Below are 19,079 nucleotides of genomic sequence, written 5' to 3'. Positions count from 1 at the left end.
CAATCACTCATCAGTGATCCTAATAATCCCCGACCCTAATGCCTATTACACCTACGGACGTTGCATTGATAGAATATCAAGAGTCTCCTCCCTCTTCCCGCCAATTGCCGGCGGTCGCCGATCGGCCCTTTCGATGGTCTTCGCATTTTCTTACCCCGGCACGGTTATCATGCTGTACTTCTCGTCTCTCAGAACTCAATACAGATCATCTCATAACAAAGCACATTTCTTTATATTGTACATTCTGCTCGCCCTACAAGCGGCCAGGCTACACAACACACAAGCAAGATCGGAGTTCGGACATCATCATACATACATCAGCCTGACTAATGGTGTCAGTTACAGAAAATACGGCAACTAATGCCAAACCAAATGCCAGTCAATACCATGACAAAATACCAAAAACCATACACTTTCGGGAAATTGGGTGATGATACAAAGTACAAACCTTTTACCAAATTCACTGACTCTTATACATTAGTGAGGAATACCGACAAAATGCTGAAAAGTTTGTGGCATCTAATGACAATTTTATATCCTGGCACATCGAACCTAGACTTCCCACAGGGAGATGGCGCCACGACGGCCGCGCACACGTCACTGTCGCTGGAGTGCGGGTTTTGCCTTCGCGGGACGACCGCGTTTTCGGTTCTGCCCGATCGGCACGGTTTTGGCGGCCTCGGGCACGGACAGCATATCACGAAAATAGGCCACCCCCACGACATGTTTGCAGATGTTACCCTTTAGGTACACTGGACAGGTACATCTAAGCTTCCACACATCACTTCCGTCACCTTCGTCTGTCACTACCCATACTCTGAACCTGTATCGGGTGTACACATCAAATGACTCACAGCGGTCTACACCCCCCTCTACTACGTCTTTGAAGTTGTCCAGGTCCTCTTGCGTGATCTGAGTGTCACTTCCAGCCGGTATGTATATCTTCTTGAGGCCATCCTCCTCTGAGACCAACGACTTCCCGCTGTTGGTCCACTGGAAGCCTCGTGTATGGAGGTCCAGGCTGATGGCCAGGGACTCGGAGAACACCCTCCGTGTGCCACAGTCTCGTGACCAGTGGCGCACCATCGTGAGCGACAGCACCAAGAACTGACCCACCGGCAGACGCTCTCGCATCGTGTGTTGTTTTTTTATCTCCCCGTTGAAGGCCTCAAGACCGTTATTGGTGCTGGGAGACGCCACATCATGGCCTTCCGACCACACAGAGAAGCGCTGCAGGTACGTGGTGGAAAAGTACCTGCAGAACCTTTCTCCATCCTCCGTGGGCCACTGACGCCTCCACTTCTCCAGCATACGCGCCCCAAACCAACGGAACTCAGCAGCAGTGAGGCAAACCTGCAGGTTTGCCAAGTCCTGGAGGAATATCTTCCGGATGGCCTCTGGTGCTCCACGAAGGCGCGAGTCTACTGCTTTTTTAACGTGGAACCAGCAGGACCGCCTAATCGCTTGCGGGAACACCGCCTCCACAGCATTCGAGATGGCCTCGCAGCAGTCGGCGACGACCACACGCGGACGGAAGACCTCGTTCGTCTCTCGTTCCACGCTTTCCTTCAGACACAGCAGCAGGGCTGCGTAGTCCTCCGTCGTTTCTGTGCTGGTGACAGAGTACAGCGACGGGAAAAACTTCCCCTGTCGATCAGTTACTCCTGTGATGAGCACGGGACACCCGTTCCAATTAAGCTTGTACGTGGCATCCACGTGAACCACGTCACTCTTTGCCGCGAGACGCAGCAGCTTGCGGGTGGTGAACTGCACCCTAAAGTGCCCTCTGTCTGCACTTGACGCCCAGTCAATGACGTAGGGCTCATCCTCATCATCAGGCACCTCAGAATGTGACTCGCACCACTCCCGCAGTTCGGCGTAGTTCATGGTCGGTTTTCCATATTTGTTCTTTTTCAGCGTCCGAAGATAGTTGGCCAGCTTCTTCTGACTCGCCTCGATGCCCTGGTCGCGCAGGCTGCGCTGCACCTGAAAAAAAAGAAAAAAACGTCAGCGATGCATCCTTACTCGTGTCCCACAGCGGTTGGTTTACAGCCAAACATACTTCGCTGGGGGAGGGACCAGTCTGCTTCACCTGCTAAACTCCACAACAAAGAAGGGTAACGAAACAGGCAAGACGGCGACCGACAATTCAAGCTAGGCAGGCAATGTGGAGGCCAACAGGGGACTTTTCAGTCCCCTATTCAAACTTCTAGCTTCATTGTGTCATTAATCATAAAGCCGCCTGTGACCCCGTTGGACCTCATGGTTGCACTCATGATCATGATTGGCCAGATAAAAGGTGATTCTGAAATAAATTGATCCATCCGATACGTTTCGTCAAAAGAGAATTTTTTTGACATGAACCTTTAAAGGAAATAGTTCACTTTTTAACATGGGTTTTGAACTGGAATAGCAGTTCCGTAGCTTGGGCTGAGACGAGCATAAATCAGGAGCTTTTACAGCCCAACGATCACCCTAGGCAAAGATATTCTATTTCTCGTCCCGAAAAAGGTGTCTTGCGTTGAGGATGTGTGCCTTGCATATATTTCCATCCAGTATGAAAAGAGCATGGGTCCCGAAAATTCTTCAGAAACTAGAGAATTTATCTACGAGAACTCTAGAGAAATTCTCGTACTGATCAATTAGGACATTCAGGGGAACATTATCAGATCGAGCAGATCGCCCAAATGCTGGTGGCTGCGATAATTTCTCTGTTTCTGAAGAATTTTCGGGACCCATGCTCTTTTCATACTGGATCGCGTGTGCCTTACAGAAACTGAAAAGTTCTTCCTATATCAAAACATAGAAAAAAATCTTTTGTTATAAAAAGGTTTTATTTTCTTTGCTGATTATTTTGAACATAAAAAATCATAAGTCGTTGCAAAAAAAAATAATTTCGTGAAAGTGAACTATTTCCTTTAACCTTCGCCCCAGTGGGGGGGGGGCATATGTTACCACCACCCTGCAGCGTTTTTTTTTTGCGCCGCGCCACTTGGAGTAGCTTTTTGTACATCAATTTTGGACAATGCGTAAAATTTTTGACCCCAGGTCATGTCAGATCAGGTCACCAGGTCAAGTTAACTGACCAAGCCTGAAAAAGTTTGCAATCATGTCCAGCCTGCAGTGTTTGTCAAAAAGGTTTTAAACTTGGTGGATTGCATGATGTTATGGGCGCCTATAATTTTGTATATCTCGGATCTTTTATATCCGTGACCTAAGGTCAGGCCAGTGGCGTGACCTTACCATTATAAGCCAATGGAGAAAAATGAAAATGCCTCTAGATCCGTGTGTACGCTTAGGAACAGTCCTAATATTTCAGAATCACAATGATTTGGACCACCGTGACGACCAAGGTGTCCTTTTTGCTGATAGCCTCTAGAAAGGTCATCCGAGGTCATTTGAGGCTACAAACAGATTTTTGCCAATAACTCGATTGGAAAGAGATAGAACGCTGGGGATGGTCTCATTGTGTTTGTCTTACCGAAACGCATCGACTGATATGCAACATGACCTTTTCGGGTCAGGTCATGACCTTGACCTAAGGTCAAATTTTCAAGTTGACCTTTCAAGGTCAAATTATAGTTCTTTCGACGCGTCTCGGCGAGAGGAACACGATTCTGGCTATATAAATGTCCTGACTTTTTTAGTCAAAAGTTAGTCGAAAAACACTTTTCGTAAAAATAGCTATTTTTGGAGTTTTTGCCCTCTAGAGGCTAAACCGTTGACCTGAGGTCAATTTTGATGATGAGTGACCTTATCGAAAGAAGAGTTCAAAAGCTATCGATTGCTTTTCCATGCGTTTTTCTAGCTATCATAGTTCCTGAGATACCTAAATGCATGTTTTCTGAGAAATATAACGACATTTGGCGAATTTTGACCTTTGATGACCTCCAGTGACCCCAATATTGCTCCAAGATGAATCGACTTCTTTTTACCGCGTCTTTCTAGCCCTCTTAGTTTTTGAGTTAGAGGTGGGTGGTAACATATGCCCCCCCCCCCCCCCACTAGGGCGAAGTTGGCTGAGACCGCCACTGGGGCGCGGGTTAATTGCCTTCTAATGTAAATGTCACCAAACCGACCTGCCCTGACCTGACCTCGGCCACTGAAATAAAAAAAAAACAAGGCGTATGGTTTGTAAGGAACGTTGCCCTAATGATATTTTCTAAGTTTCAAATCAAATCAATCAGATGCTCTAGGCCGGTACTAAAAGTGGCAGAACTGATGGCTTAATAGTTATGCGAATACAGCGGCATTGCGCGCCGCCGTTTTTTTTCCGCCGGGAGCAAAACGTCGAGAGGGTGGCCGAAATGAGCCCACCTCTCTACATGAGCCACAAACCTCAATTAAAATCCCCAAATGCGTTCTTTATTAACCCGCGCCGACCTAGTGATCGGCGCCAACCGTGCTGAGCCGGAAGGAGAGGGAGGGGGGGGGGGGAGGGCGTCTGACCACCCCGTCTAACTTGGCTCCTGGGCCACGGCGGCGTTCGAAAGAGCGTCCAAAATAGCAAAAAAAAAAATCCCAAATGTTTTCCGAATTCTGGAAAAACGGAATATATGTGATAGTACCTACCGTCTTTTATCCACATACCCAATTTCAGATTGATACCGCTTTTTGGCCAAGTTATAGGGAAAGAAAAACAACTTCAAAAATGATTACGTCAAATTTTCAAACTCAATTTTTAGCAATTCTAGATTTCATAGCGCAAAACAAATACCACCATTAGACTCCCCGTGACAAGCTGCATCAAATCGATACCATTTAATTCAAAAATATCAACTTTGAAATGTGACCTTATTTGACCTGACCTTGACCTGATATTCACCAGATGACAGTCTAAACTGGTCCCAAAGGTTGCCTGGCCCACATAATCGCATTTGTCGAGTAAAATGGACCATAAAACATGCATCACATGACGATTTTATGATGTGACCCTCAGTGACCTGACCTCTGTGACCTGACCTGGTATCAGTGATCTCAGATAGCAAAATATGTGTCCGACGAACAATTTCCTATTAATGATTTTCAATAACATACCAATTTACTCGATTTGACCATACATTTCTTGAAATGCCCGTAAACGGTGAAAATGCGACCTTTGACCTGACTTGTGACGTTATCGGTGAGACCGAGGTGAATGAAGCTCCCGCTCCAGCTCCCGCATCATCCAACATTCACAAATGAATTGTTTATCCCTGTTTTCAACACTTTCTCGGGCCTTTCTGACTGGCAATTTTCCACTCTCAGCCGTCTTTGTAGTGACGAATATTTCCCTCCGACACCCAATCCAAAATATAATTTTGGGACACTAAAAGCAAGGCATGAACTAATGTTGTAATGAAGAAGATGTGATGAAGGGCATGCCTTTTAGGTAAAAACACAACCCACACAGGTACATACTTGACATACATGACGCCACATTTTGCTCATGGTACTCACGCTCGCTACTTTTCTCTCATAGGACCATGCAATGAAAGGGCAAAGGAGGTCCCCTATGGGCGAAATGTAGCTACACAAATCAACCTATATCCACATGATGCTAACAGAAAAACTCATAGGGACACCAATTGCACATTTTAATTCCTCTAGGGCTATACAGCATATAGGTAGTGGGACCATTTGAACAGACCAGCCCCATGTGCACTGCAAATTATTCTCCATGACCCCATGTCAATTGGATTGGGACAAGAAGCAGATTAATGGTAGCCCATGACAGTGTCTGTGACCTGGGTGGAGTTTAATATTTCAGACTAATCAGACTTACTATGACACCAGTGACCATAGTTATGCTTTCAGCAATATCAGGTTTGTATTGTAAAACAAGCACTGAGCATGTCAAGCTTGAGATTGGAAAATGTCCACAAACCCACAGTTTACCCTAATAGCCATGCCACTATGCACTGGCCACATAAATACCATTTGAGAAAAAATTAGGTCACCAACAAAGATATACTTACAGCCAGTGGTTTCTGAATGCCAGACTGAAACAGGAAGTCGACTGCCTTCTTGACAGATGGCTTCAGGCCATGCCCAGCACCTCCACTAGCAGCAGATGCCTCCAGGTGGTCTTGGACCTCCAGATGAGAGTGCTCCACTCCATTCTGCAAGGTACATTGGAAATGGAACCTGTTAATATGCTGTCACATAGTCATCTTTCACACAAATGCATACATCTTATGCACCAGTGTACACCATATCAATGATCAGCTATTTGTCATTGTCAATCATCACGCAATACAAATCATCACGCAATATAAAATTAAACTTTGAACACAATTTTGTGCCTGTGGCTGGATCATAATGAAAATGATCTCATTTAACATCACTTAATTCCTAACAAGCAGCTATGTCCATTGTCCATTGACAAGTCTCAGACCATAAATTTCTGTTCTACAGCATTACAAAATGTATGAATGCATGTGGAGTCACTCTGAGGTGTCTGATCTAACATCTGGAGATACAGCAGTTACCCTATGTTGTGAACATATGGTAAGGTAGGTTCCACTAATCAGCTAGTACGTAATTGGTTGCCTATGTCACATTAATCAATCTGAAATGATGAGCACGTCATATGGCTCTTGAAAACCATTCCTGAAATGTCCACACTCTGTTCAATACTCCTCGTAAAAAAGGAGCAACTAAATGATCACAAACTTATTGAAAAATATAAAATTTGAACAACAGGTATCAAGATCAGGGCCCTGTTTCACCGGTGATAGCAGCACGCTGCTATCAAAAGTGTCAAATTGGGTTTTCATGGAAACATCAACAAACCATGCCGTCGTCAATTTGTGTGATGTCATCAAATATTGCTGCTAACATCTTCACGGCCGTGTGAATGTATCAAACGCATTCAACGAGACAGCAACTCTGTTCCAAACGTAGCTATGAAAAAGCTCACGGATTACACGAAACGTCATTAGTGTGACGTCATCGCATTACGTCAGCTCGCGCAATTTGATAGTAGCGTGCTGCTATCACCGGTGAAAAGGGCCCAGGTATCAACAGGTATCAAGGTTAATTAGTCTGAAAAATGTAGACAAGACATTGGTAATGGTATTTGTAAGTAGGTAACTCACCGAGAGCACTGATACTGTTGTCTTGTTGCTGTGGTAGAGAACCATCATCTGCCTTTTGCAGGCAGCATTCCGGCACACATAATATGCCTTGTCCCCTTCTGAAGTCTTATGAGTTCGGCAGAGACGCCATCCTGCATCACTTTCTTGCCCAGAGTTCATCATGGCAAGAGCAGCTTGTTGATCAGCCAGATCAATCCAGATGGTCTTCCAGGCAATGCCTTGGCCTCGATGCTTTTTGGCACTTGGCTGCACTTCGCCATCCTGACCATTACTACCAACGCGAAACTGAGCGGGAGTGGTCTCCGACTGAAACTCGCTCAATGAGTCATCCGATTCCTCCATTGCCGGCTTTCCTCTCTGTGCACGAGACAACTTGAACTGCAAAGCTAGAGTCTGTAGTAGTGACTTGGCTTGATTACACACGAGATATAGAAATCCGCCCTAGGAGACAGCTCAAAGAACGGCGTGACACCACAATCAAAGCACCGAAGCGAAGAACGCTGCCGACGACGCCACGACGCCACGAGGGTACTTTCAAAGCGCCGGAAGCGCCGCGGCTGGCCGCGGCACGCAGAGTCGATGCCAGATATTCTACTGAAATTATACCATTTGATCCAGTAGATAAAATATTCCTACTAAAATTGGTGCATTCTTGCATATATTTGGTGGAGGGAATCCACTTTTCGGTAAATTTTTGCTTCATTTGGTAGGATTTTCCCTAAAATTGGTACAGTTTCCTGAACATTCCTGTTTTGGTGATCAATTTTGCTTATTTTGGTAAAACAAATTCCTTATTTGGTGCTAACCAACCGATTTTGGTAAAAGATGTCACATTTGATGAATATTTACCAAATTTGGTGCAATTTTACAGTTTTTGGATCTGACAAAAAATGTAAGCCAACTCAACTTTGTCAAGATTACTTTACTACTTGCTTTGAATGGCCAGTTCACCATTTTACTGCTGTTTTTGAAATATTCATTGATTCATTACAACGATTTTAATCGATTATTATGAAATATTTGAGCATTCTTTGTAAAATGAATGCCCAGTATTTATTCCTGAGGCAGGTCTTTAAATTACTCGTCTTTTCTCTTTACTGTGCTTTTTCAATTTCGACCATTTCGACTATATTCCTATTAAAAAAGCTACTAGATATTTCTGGCAATAATTATTTCTGCCCTTTCGAAGCACTCTTGTAGCAAAATTGTTTATATTAGTTTATGAAGAAAAGTGATCTGATTTCTTTATAGACAGTTTATAGCTTTTCTGCGAATATTTTCAAGTGTACATTTCTACTACTAGCAAGGCAGTATATACTGCTAGTAGCTTACTGAATACAAATCCGACGCCACACGTGGGCACTCTTTTTGGCACCGCGTGCTCGCAGCCATGGCGGATTTGGCGAGCGAGGTCTCATCTTTGGTGCTTTCACACCTTTCCCAGGTGGATCCCGGATTAGCGAAGCAGTATAAATCAAAAAGAAAATCAGTAAGTATATATGTTGGCTACTCCAGCCCCAGAATGAGCTGAATAGTCAAATGAGCCTTGGCCCTTGGTTCAATTTTCGGCATTTCACTACCTGTCTTGAATTTTCCAGTTTCTGATGGGCCTTACTATACCTACAATTGGATTAAATCAGCTGGCGACGCACGATAGCTATGGCGTTTATCTATATAAATATATATAGATGGACATGAACACGTAAAATGGCACTGAAAAAAATAAATATCAATATTAAGTTGTTTATATCTAGCGTTGATATATAACAAACTCTGTTAGCGCCACCAAACGGCGCCAGCTGGAAAATTAGCCAGAAAATAGTAAGGTCCATTCTTACACTTATGCTTATACTTGAGGTCTAGCTACACTATGCGGGATCCTGCGTCAGTGATCTGCGAGTTTGCGGATTTTGCAGGAAATCGGTACGCAGGTCAAGCTCAGCTAATAGGAAATGCACAGGGTCGGCTACATTGGGGTCACACAGATTCAGTCAAGGAAATCCCGGATGTTAAGTACAGGAAATGCAGGATAGTCAGGACGGTCAGGAATAGGATGTTCCGTACCGATATAAAGTTCAGAGCTACAAACTTTTTTGCAGAATCTGCGAGATTGCGTTATATGATAGTTGTTGGCGCACTTGGTGGCGCACAGTATGAATCCAAGTGACAAAATTAATAATTGTTTCTTTAATTTTCATGTGTTTTTGATGTTTTATTAACAAAATGAAATAATTATTTATAAAATAGTATAGCAGATAGCAAACTTAAGGGCTTGTTGCGAAACCATTTATTAGTTGTTATTTTTACGTCAGCGTACACTAATTCACGGAAATTCTGTAAAAATCGCAGAAACCGATGTCAAGGGAGTCTCACAATCATTGAGCTGCAAATCATGCACGTAATTTTCTGGACGGTCGCGCATAGTGTAGCTCAGCCTTTATACTTATAAAATGCGGAATTAAGGAAGGCCTTTTGGTATTTGTTTAGTTCAGGACCGGCAGCCTTAACTTTCATGCGAACCCCAAGTGATAGTAAGAAGCATATCACATGACATAATTTGAAGTTTTAAACCACATGTGAAATATTTACCGTCACCACCGGCGGCGGCTGCTACAGCAGTAGCACTCCACCAGCCGTTTGCGCCACGTGGAAAGTATTCATAAGTGACATCATAATAATACTTGTGGTGAGCAGTGCAGTGCCGAAGGCAATGCCTTAGGAGAGATTACAGGCAATGCTAACTCAAATATTTACTAACAAATATTTTTAGGTTAAGTAATTGTGTATCTAGCTTCAGGCGGAAGGCCTGAAGTATCTAGTGTCGTGTTAGTGAAACAAATGACTAATTTGCAGATCTTGATGATTGTACAGTCCACAGCAGAAGTAATGTGGGGCTTCAGTTATGGGTATGTTCTGCTTCTGAAGCTTAGGAACGATTAGCCAGACTACAATGAAACTTTGAATGTAGCTTATATGTATCGTCACCCTTGCAGCTGCAACTTTAGCTATTGACATCTTCTTTTCGATCACTCCGCATTAAACAATCGCCAGTCAAAGCCAACCGTTGAGATTGGTAAAACCCTACATTACTTTAGCGGTGGGCTGTACCTGGCTGATTGTAACTTTGCATTGGGGGAAGCAGCCCAAGTTGTAATGCTTCAAGCATTTGGTGTGGTGTTAATGAAAAATGACTAATTTGCACTTATTTTCTTTTTACAGCTTCCACTGGATGATTCTGCTCCAACGCTTGATGCAGTTGTGAAGTTTTACAAAACGTAAGTTGAAGTCTCTTCCTATTGCCTTTAATTTTGAGTAACAGGATTGAGGATGGCAGATATGAGAAATTGCACAGTGAAAATATTCGCAGAAATTGTGCCGGTCCCGTAGCTCAGTTGGTAGAGCGTTGGACTCCGCGTGGCGAGAGCATGCGTTCCCGGTTACAACAGTCCGGGTTCGAAGCGCGACGGGCGCTCAACATTTATGGGCCTCCTGACAGGTATGGTTGCGGTTGATGGCAGGCCGTAGCCAGGCGAAGCTAGTGAGGGGACCGGCCGTGCGCGGCTATGTGCGCACGGTAAACTTTGGACCCTTAATTCTGCCATAGAACTGGAATTGCGCGATCGGAGGGTAGAGGGCAGGGTCATCGCAACAAGCTTCGCTTAGTGGTGGCTCTGTCCTTGTGAATCCTTCCTATCAAAAGGTTCGGACTAAATTTGTATATATATATATATATAACAAAATCAGGTTGTCTTACATATCAGACTCTATAGCTGCTCCATATGCTCAGGAGTGATAAATTGACAATATTGTGGAGGCACTTCTTCCACCCTGATCCCACCAGGAGCAATGACCCCAAATGCCACAAAAAAAAACTACTAGCAGTAGCGACGCACCACCAACTTCCCAGCATTATAAAACAAATGTCATTGCAGGCTAAAATATTCTTGGAATTTCCTCTCCTAGATGGCTAATCAGAACTATCCAACCCTTACATTACTTTACCTAGCCTAACAAAACCTAACTCACCCTGAACCAAGGCATTAATGTAGGTACTAGGAAGGTACCTACTACCTAATTTATTTGTGTTAATCTTTGCAACAGCTGTGTCAACAATTGAGCTTGTTGGCTGTGCTTGGATAGTGTTTGGTGTTAGATAAGATGTGTCCCCTTCTTCCAGCCTCTAATGGTATGTTTTTCCTTTCATGTCTATATTTGGTAAATTCCTGCAGATCTCAGACTGAGCTGAAGGCTGGGCCCTGTTTCACCGGCGATAGCATCACGCTGCTATTACACGTGTCAAATTGGGTTTCCGTGGAAACATCAACAAACCATGATGTCGTCAATCTGTGTGATGTCTTCAAATATTGCTGCTAATATCTTCACGACCATGCGAGCAAACAAATATATCAAACGCATTCAACGAGACAGCAACTCTGTTCCAAACGCGGCTATGAAAAAGCTCACGGATTACACGAAATATCATTAGTGTGACGTCACATTACATCAGCTCGCGCAATTTGATAGCAGCGTGCTGCTATCACTGGTGAAACAGGGCCCAGGTGTAGCTAACCATGATGAGTTCTATCTGTTCCCTCTGAATATTCATAGCTGTTCTGTGTATGCTCACACTGATCTATCATATTGTGCCCTTATATTAGGAAACTGCTTATAAGGTGCCAGGAATGATCTAATCCTTCTCAAGCACTGGGGTCCATTGAACATCCTACTTGCAAGGTGCAGGGCTTTGTTTTTGCATTCTTACTTTGCCTGACATCTTATGCTATCTCTTAGTATGCCCCAGGCACAGACTTCTCTATATATAGAGAAGTCTGTGCCCCAGGTTATAGGTAAGTGGCTGGTTGCCAGCATTGCAATAATTTATCTGTTTTCTATGAATAAGTCTGAAGGCTGTTAGAAAATGTTGCCAAAGTGTCTACTTGAAACCTGTTCTCATTTTTAGTACCTGTTTCATTATATTGAAGTGTCTGTGCCATTCAGAGTTATTAGGTAGGTATCCTAAAACTGGTGCCGGTCCCGTAGCTCAGATGGTAGAGCGTTGGACTCCGCGTGGTGAGAGCACTCGTTCCCGGTTATAACAGTCCGGGTTCGAAGCGCCTATCCTTCTTATCCTTGATTCCTTCCTATCAAAAGGTTCGGACTAAATTTAGAATTAAAAACACGCACACATTGGCTGACCAGCTACCCTTTTGTTGGAGGGTTGTAGCTATGTTATTTGCAGTCATAAGAACTTTTCTTCTGCAATTCCCAACCTTGTCGAGTTAGGAGTCAGCAAAGTTATCAATCAGATCATAATGACCTTGCGAATCGATCAACTTGCAACATGATCTCCCTTGACCAGCTTGCTGACCTGACCGACCCAGACCTCTGGCCAGCAGGCTTGAATTAGCTTCCTGGGTCAACACCCAACCCAAAGATGACTTTTTCCTGACATAAAGTATTCTGTCAATTCAGCATTCGACGTGAAAATACAATGAATATGGTAGTCATTGCTCTGCAGATGTTTTTGCTGTAAGTTTAGTCAGAAGTCATCCAAACCTTTGGCTCTTGACCTGACCTCAGAAATAACTGCTTGAGTTGAGACTAAATTGCTTGACATCAGTCGCTGCACAGGGCGGACACTTGTTTTTCGTGAGGCTGTAGCTCTCTAGGTTTGTTTCAGTGTAGGTGTAAAATTGCCAACTCGCGACTACTGAAGGTTCCGTCGAGATCGGCCCCTTTTTGTGCGAGATATTCGCGAATACCGAGGGGGTCCGTTCGACCTCCCAGAAGTACGACGGTTAATAAACATTCCAAGTCTGCTGTGGGTTTGAGCCCAGAATTTTTTTTAGGCATTGCCATAAAGCAGCTTTTCTTGCAACTGAAAAGAACATATTGCTAGCTTAAGTGCGAACCTTTCCGCTTTATCTTTTGAAACGAGTTTTTTTTTTTACTCTTCTTTCCCTCAAATTTTCCTGTCTTTTATGTCGTCATATCGCTTTGTAGTTTGCTAAACAAAGTGTCAACTTTCGTTCAGTATGCGACTTTTTTTAATTTGGGCTCTCTTGCTTTCAGGAAATCGCCTAATGTAAGCATCATCAAAACACCGAAGAAGGCACAAGTGAACGGAAAAGCCAAAGGAGGTAAAAAACAAGAATCGAGCTCAGAAGACTCTGAATCTGACAGTGATGACGAGCCCGTGCCTCCTCCGTCGGCTAAGAAGACCCCTGTGAAGCCCATTGCTGCAAAGCCGGCCTCGTCAGATGAGTCGTCAGACGATTCGAGTGACGAAGAACCAGCTAAGAAAATCGTATTGGCTTCTCCGAAGAAAGTCGCAGCCACTCCAGCAAAGAAAGATGAGTCTTCTGATGAAGAGTCCAGCAGCGAAGATGAAGCCCCCAAGAAGGCTGCTACTCCAGCAAAGCCGACGCCGGCGAAGCCAGCAGCAAAGAAAAAGGAGAGCTCTTCTGAGGACTCTAGCAGCGAGGATGACGAACCTCCGGCAAAAAAGATTGTGCAACCGGCGAAACCGAAAGTGGCAGCAAAACAAGAGTCATCAGAGGAGGATTCAAGCAGTGATGAAGACGAGCCACCCAAGAAGGTGGTGGCAACACCTGCCAAGGTGCCCGCCGCAAAGATCGCTCCCAAGAAGGCATCTTCATCAGAAGAGGACTCCAGTAGTGAGGACGAGACTCCTCCCGCGAAGGTGGCTCCGGCAAAGGTAACGCCCGCAAAGCCTGTTGCGAAGAAGGCAGAGTCCTCATCTGAAGAGGACAGCAGCGAAGAGGAGGGTCCACCGAAAGCAGTGCCGCCTAAAGCAACACCAGCAAAAGCACCCGCCAAGAAACCCGAATCGTCTTCGGACGAGGACAGCAGCGATGAAGAGGACGAGCCCGTCAAAAAGGTGGTGCCGACCCCTGCTAAGGCTAAGGCAGCTCCCAGTAAGCCAGTCGCAAAGAAGGACGAGTCGTCATCGGAGGAGTCAAGTAGTGAGGAAGACGAACCTCCGAAGAAGGTAGCACCTGCAAAACCGACCCCGGCAAAGGTAGTGGCAAAGAAGGACGAATCGTCGTCAGAAGAAGACTCCAGTGAGGATGAGGCTCCCAAGAAGGTTGTACCTGCAAAACCAACTCCAGCAAAGGCAGCACCGGCTAAAAAGGAATCATCGTCGGAGGACTCTAGCAGCGAGGACGAGGCTCCCAAAAAGCCCGCCATCAAGGCCACCCCCGTCAAGCCCGCTGCGAAGGCGGAATCATCGTCAGAGGAAGACAGCAGTGAAGATGAGGCGCCCAAGAAGGCGACGCCCGTAGCCAAGTCGACGCCTGCTAAACCGGCAGCTAAGAAGGCAGAATCGTCATCTGAGGAGGACTCGAGCAGTGACGAGGAGCCGAAGAAGGCAGTTCCCGCCGTCAAGACGCCTGCCAAGGCCGCGGCGAAGAAGCGCGAGTCGTCCTCGTCAGAAGACAGCGATGACGACGAGCCTGCGCCGAAGAAGGCGGCGGTGACGAAGGCGCCGACGGCCGCGGCGGCCGAGGACAGTTCTTCTGATGAGGACAGTGAGGACGACAAGCCGCCGAAGAAGGTGGTGCCGGTGGCTGCCAAGCACGCCATGTCCGAGTCAGACGACAGCGACGACTCCGACGAAGAAGAGGCGCCGAAACCGAAGAAGAAGAAGGCGAAACTGGAGAACGGCGACAGCGGGGTGGAGGATGACGTCACCGTCCGCAAACAGGTACGTACCGCTGCCACTCCTCATTGCGGCTGATAGTTTGGACCCAATATTTGGGGCGAGTCTCTAAACTTTGTTTATAACTAAGTCAGATATCTAAACCGTAGTGTCAATCATTTTGTGAGCTTTCATCGTTTATCACGATCAGTGTCAATCGAACTGTGATTTTTGCCAAGGTGCCTTTTCTAATGTGTATTATTTGTCACATTTGTCATTGCCTACCTGTGCAATGTGTATTCTGGATTACGAGTGTTAAAGCCATCTACTTTCAAAAGTTCTCTTTTTTATAAAAAGCACAGTAACTTGTCTGCATGTTGATTTCCTTTTTTTTTTTGTCTACACATTACTCCTCTAATGTTTTAAAAATGCCGAACTGGCCCATTTCAGCACGTTTGATAACAATGGCGAGAGACTTCATAGTTCCTACGAATAATTTGTGATTTGTCACTGACGACGTCCCAGCTGTATTTGCCACACGCTACTTTGTGTGGACTGTGCCGTCATGTGCTGTGCACGCGCCGCTGACATACCTGCAGGTTCAGATAAAGACTCCGCAGCCGGTGGCCAAGGCCAAGGGCCAGGCGGCGTCGGCCGGCCGGCGACAGAACACGCCGTTCCGCCGCGTGCGCGAGGAGGAGGTGGAGGTACACCAGCAGCTGGCCGACAACTCCTTCGAGGCCAAGGTAACCGCGCAGTGTCGGCGTGTCGCGCTGAGCCGCCCCCTCCCCCGTGTTTTAGGACGCTGACGAGGAGGAAGAGGAAGACGACGAGACGGTCGAATTCGATACTCGTCCGCCGCGCGCCGGCCTCGGCTACGGCAGCGGCGGCGGCGGATTCCGGGGTCGCGGTGGCGGAGACCGAGGCGGATTCAGGGGCCGTGGCGGCGATAGGGGTGGTTTCAGGGGCCGTGGCGGCGGTGATAGAGGAGGTTTCAGGGGCCGTGGAGGCGGCGATCGAGGCGGGTTCCGGGGTCGCGGCGGCGACAGAGGCGGGTTCAGGGGTCGCGGCGGTGACAGAGGCGGTTTCCGGGGTCGCGGCGGATCCCGCGGAGGCACCGATAAGAACGGGTTCGCGGCGCGCGGTAAGGGCGTGAGGACGACGTTCGACTAGCGTGTTGGTCGTGCCGGCCCGACTGTGTGTGTCGGTATGTCGACTGTATGTCGGTGTGTGTGTGGTGTTGGTGGCGGAGGGCGGGCCGCGCGGACGCGCAGTGACGGCTCTGCTCTCTTCCAGTCGGGTGCCGTCGGATCCTGGGGCGAGCGGGCCAACCGAGACCTCAAGTTCACCCGCGGAAAGGGATTCCGGCATGAGAAGACAAAGAAGAAACGCGGGAGCTACAGTGGTGGACAGATAGACACAACTGTTCATTCGATCAAGTTCACGTGAGAGCCGCCCCGCCCCCGCCCCGCCCCCGCCCCGCCCCGCCTCGCCTCGGCCCCATGTACCGGCTGAGGCCCACTGAACTGCCCAGGGACCCGGTGTCGGGTCAGCGGTCGATCTGTGTCGAGCTGCCGAGCGTGCACCGGTGTCCGGCCGCCGCCCCAAGTGTTATGGGATTCTATGTCTATTTTGAGAGTGTTTGGTACTAGCCGAGCGTTTCACGGCATGTTTCATTTGTGCGACTGCCGCCAGACTGACTGGCTGTCGAGCTCATGTGCGCTGTCATTCATCCGCGAATATAGGTGGCGCCCGACCAGGGTGCCGCACACCGTTACTGTTTGTAAACTGAGACTGTGGCGTCTGAAATGAACTGAGCGACATGGGAAGGAGCAGAAACGGGGACATCCAGAGCGTGGGTTACGGAGAAGAGGGCGAGCGTAGCTGTGTAAGAAATATTGCTGAAGAGGAACCAAGATGATTAATTATTTCATCGTGAGTAATTGATTTTAGGAACCAGGGTACTTGGAAGACCCGGCCCGTGTCTACCGATCGCTGTGGTACAATGCGAACAACAGTCATGTCTGTTGTAAAGCACCAATTATGAGAACAATCCACGAAATTCGGCGTTTCTAATCACTGCAAATTTTGGAACAAAGCAATTCATAAAAGTGAGTGCTAACCTCGCATAAACCACTGATTACGATTGGCTTTTCGAATGCGTTAAAAGGTGAAAACGACCCACCATACCTAATAAGCACGCTTTCCGAACCACGGTAGTCGTCATCGATAGAGATGTGATGCCCAATCAATGAAGAGTCGTAGGCCCTGTTACACTCATGATGCCACCTGATGCTATCAATAGCATGAGGCTGCGCCGTTTCTTGTCACACCGTCCTAGAGGAAACGCCCCTCGCTGACAGAACTGGCTCGTCTGCACTACATAGGGTAGGTATTAATTTCAGGCATTGATAAAATCACTCCAAAAACTCATGGGGCACACTGCTAATAAACATTATACCCAATATAGGCATGTGTTTTGTGTATACATCGCCCGATCCCCCGCTCAGCAACTTTGGCTGCTGGAGCAGCCATATCGGCCATTAGTTGCCCCCCGCTCCGGGGCACCGACTCTCAGCGATGACGGAATCGCCGGGCCCGATGATTTGTTTGTTTGTTTTGTTGGGTTAGGCCCTTTCGGTCCAATGCACAGTGGGGATTTTTCCGATCTAGCGCCTATTAATTCAAAAAATATTTTTTGGATTTTTGTTAATTTTTTGTGTCAGGAGGGCTAAGAAATGTCTGAATTTTTCATATATGGCATTGTTTTATCTGTATGTCCACAGCAAAACTAGGAAAAATGCGCCCAAAGTTCACACTCATGCGTGATTACTCAATGGGCTCAGCAAGGCCCGAAAGTATAGCTCAATTTCATTGTCCTGTCCTGTTGGTTTTAATCTTGCGAGGTCTTAAAGTTGCATATCGTCTGAAAGGCACCTTTATTAGGAATGGAATGGCAAACAGAAAGTATGCCACAACCTTACTAAGGTCACAAAAATGCCCTTTACAAAAAAAAAACCCTTACAGACAGCATATTGAAGGAATGGTATTCTAAATAAATGTAGGAAATCAACAATGTTCTCCACACTTTTCCACTCCGAAATATATCCTATCGAATTCGCCACTTTCTTCTGCACAAGACAACGCCTAGTTTGGCTGCCGAAACTTGCCTGAACACGGAATATTCACATTAGAGTATCTTAACACCCCACTCGAGGAGCGCTAGGGCAAACAGCACGATATAGGTATGTTCCGGACATAGGCGAATAATTTTACTTCGTGATTTATATGATGCATATTTTTTTGAGACACATTCATTAGGAATAGGATGACAAGCGTAGATTATACATACCGTAACCTTATTAACCATCGCACTTGTGGGGAGGGGGAGGGGGAAGGGGTCGGATAAAACCCCATGGTTTTCCGCAAATTACTCGCGCAAAAAGCGGCCGATCGCGCCGAAACTTTCGGTACCCTCGAGATCATCAATTTTACATCTAACCTAAAAATTTCATGACTCTGACCCAACTGACCTTTGACCTGTGGCATACTTCTCGAGACCATGTTTGGCCGGAATCGCGATTCGGCGTATGCCAGCTCACATTATCCGCGGTTTCCAGTCTTTTTGTGGTTTTAAACGTTCAGATATGTGAAATGATGTTGGTGCCATGCATAATGGTGGGAGTCAAGGTCACGTGAAGGTCAAGTCAAGGTCATTGACCTTTTGATGACCTTGGTTCACTTTTTCGAGTTTTACTTGTTTCTAGGGTAGTTTTTGGTGCTGATTTCGATTTTAGCAGCCATTTGAATATTTACGAAGTAGTTCTAGTGCCTTCGTTCCATGTTACGAAGCTATCAGTAGTAGGTGACACTTCTATGGATGGCCGGCAGGACGTCTACTAATTGATCTAACCTGACCTGACCCGACCTGGCCTAAATGCATAAAGACATCGTCTGTGATCAAAACTAACATGAAATTCGTGATCAGCATCCCAAAATACCCCGTAACACCCTAACTTTCCGAAGTTTCAAGAGGTCTCAATTTCCCAACTTTAGTTGGGTCATTAAACTGACTTGGAAAGTCAGCTTATGATCTTGGACTTTGAAATTGGATATATTCGGCCTAATTTCGTCATAGGCAGCACGCTTGACTTTTCCGCGAAGCTCTAGCTTGATCAGGGGCCAAACGGCTGAGCGGGGGGTCCAATTGAACCCCATATACTATGTTGATTATGCACATTTACAGGTAAAATTCTCACCAGAACACACCAGCCAACATCTGTGCACAATCTGGCTACAATTCTACCTATGGTTTGCCCTCTACGAATAAATACGTG

The 19,079-nt window shown here is 46.4% G+C and overlaps 2 protein-coding genes across 3 annotated transcripts; one reads left to right on the top strand and one right to left on the bottom strand.

Moving 5' to 3' along the window:
• Positions 1-210: 210 nt before the first annotated feature.
• LOC122375318 lies at positions 211-7,967 on the bottom strand. Its single transcript, XM_043354630.1, has 3 exons — positions 7,080-7,967; positions 5,958-6,101; positions 211-1,986 (listed from the first exon to the last, which is right to left on the bottom strand). The coding sequence occupies exons 1-3, from the start codon at positions 7,419-7,421 to the stop codon at positions 598-600; spliced, it is 1,875 nt and encodes a 624-aa protein (XP_043210565.1). The 5' UTR covers positions 7,422-7,967; the 3' UTR covers positions 211-597.
• Positions 7,968-8,178: 211 nt separating this feature from the next.
• LOC122375319 (nucleolar protein dao-5-like) lies at positions 8,179-16,519 on the top strand. 2 transcript variants are annotated; one of them, XM_043354632.1, is made up of 5 exons: positions 8,179-8,568; positions 10,299-10,354; positions 13,152-14,808; positions 15,342-15,488; positions 16,039-16,519. In XM_043354632.1, the coding sequence occupies exons 1-5, from the start codon at positions 8,470-8,472 to the stop codon at positions 16,189-16,191; spliced, it is 2,112 nt and encodes a 703-aa protein (XP_043210567.1). In that variant the 5' UTR covers positions 8,179-8,469; the 3' UTR covers positions 16,192-16,519. The 2 variants fall into 2 exon arrangements, with proteins under 2 accessions (XP_043210567.1, XP_043210566.1); XM_043354631.1 differs by lacking the exon at positions 15,342-15,488 and having other exon boundaries at positions 8,233-8,568; positions 15,544-16,519.
• The last annotated feature ends 2,560 nt before the right edge of the window (positions 16,520-19,079 follow it).

The sequence above is a fragment of the Amphibalanus amphitrite genome, unplaced genomic scaffold, assembly GCF_019059575.1.
Source record: "Amphibalanus amphitrite isolate SeventyFive unplaced genomic scaffold, NRLGWU_Aamphi_draft 001817F_arrow, whole genome shotgun sequence".
Taxonomy (NCBI): domain Eukaryota; kingdom Metazoa; phylum Arthropoda; class Thecostraca; order Balanomorpha; family Balanidae; genus Amphibalanus; species Amphibalanus amphitrite.
This window is presented reverse-complemented; position numbering and strand designations above follow the sequence as displayed.

Excerpts from the sequence above, each read along its gene's own strand:
- LOC122375319 (XM_043354631.1), top strand. The coding sequence starts at position 8,470 with ATGGCGGATTTGGCGAGCGAGGTCTCATCTTTGGTGCTTTCACACCTT. Across the intron at positions 10,355-13,151 it reads GTTGTGAAGTTTTACAAAAC|GAAATCGCCTAATGTAAGCA; the intron begins GTAAGTTGAAGT and ends TCTTGCTTTCAG. Across the intron at positions 14,809-15,543 it reads ACGTCACCGTCCGCAAACAG|GACGCTGACGAGGAGGAAGA; the intron begins GTACGTACCGCT and ends CCCGTGTTTTAG.
- LOC122375318 (XM_043354630.1), bottom strand. The coding sequence starts at position 7,421 with ATGGAGGAATCGGATGACTCATTGAGCGAGTTTCAGTCGGAGACCACT. Across the intron at positions 6,102-7,079 it reads CAACAGTATCAGTGCTCTCG|AATGGAGTGGAGCACTCTCA; the intron begins GTGAGTTACCTA and ends TGTACCTTGCAG. Across the intron at positions 1,987-5,957 it reads GCATTCAGAAACCACTGGCT|GTGCAGCGCAGCCTGCGCGA; the intron begins GTAAGTATATCT and ends CTTTTTTTTCAG.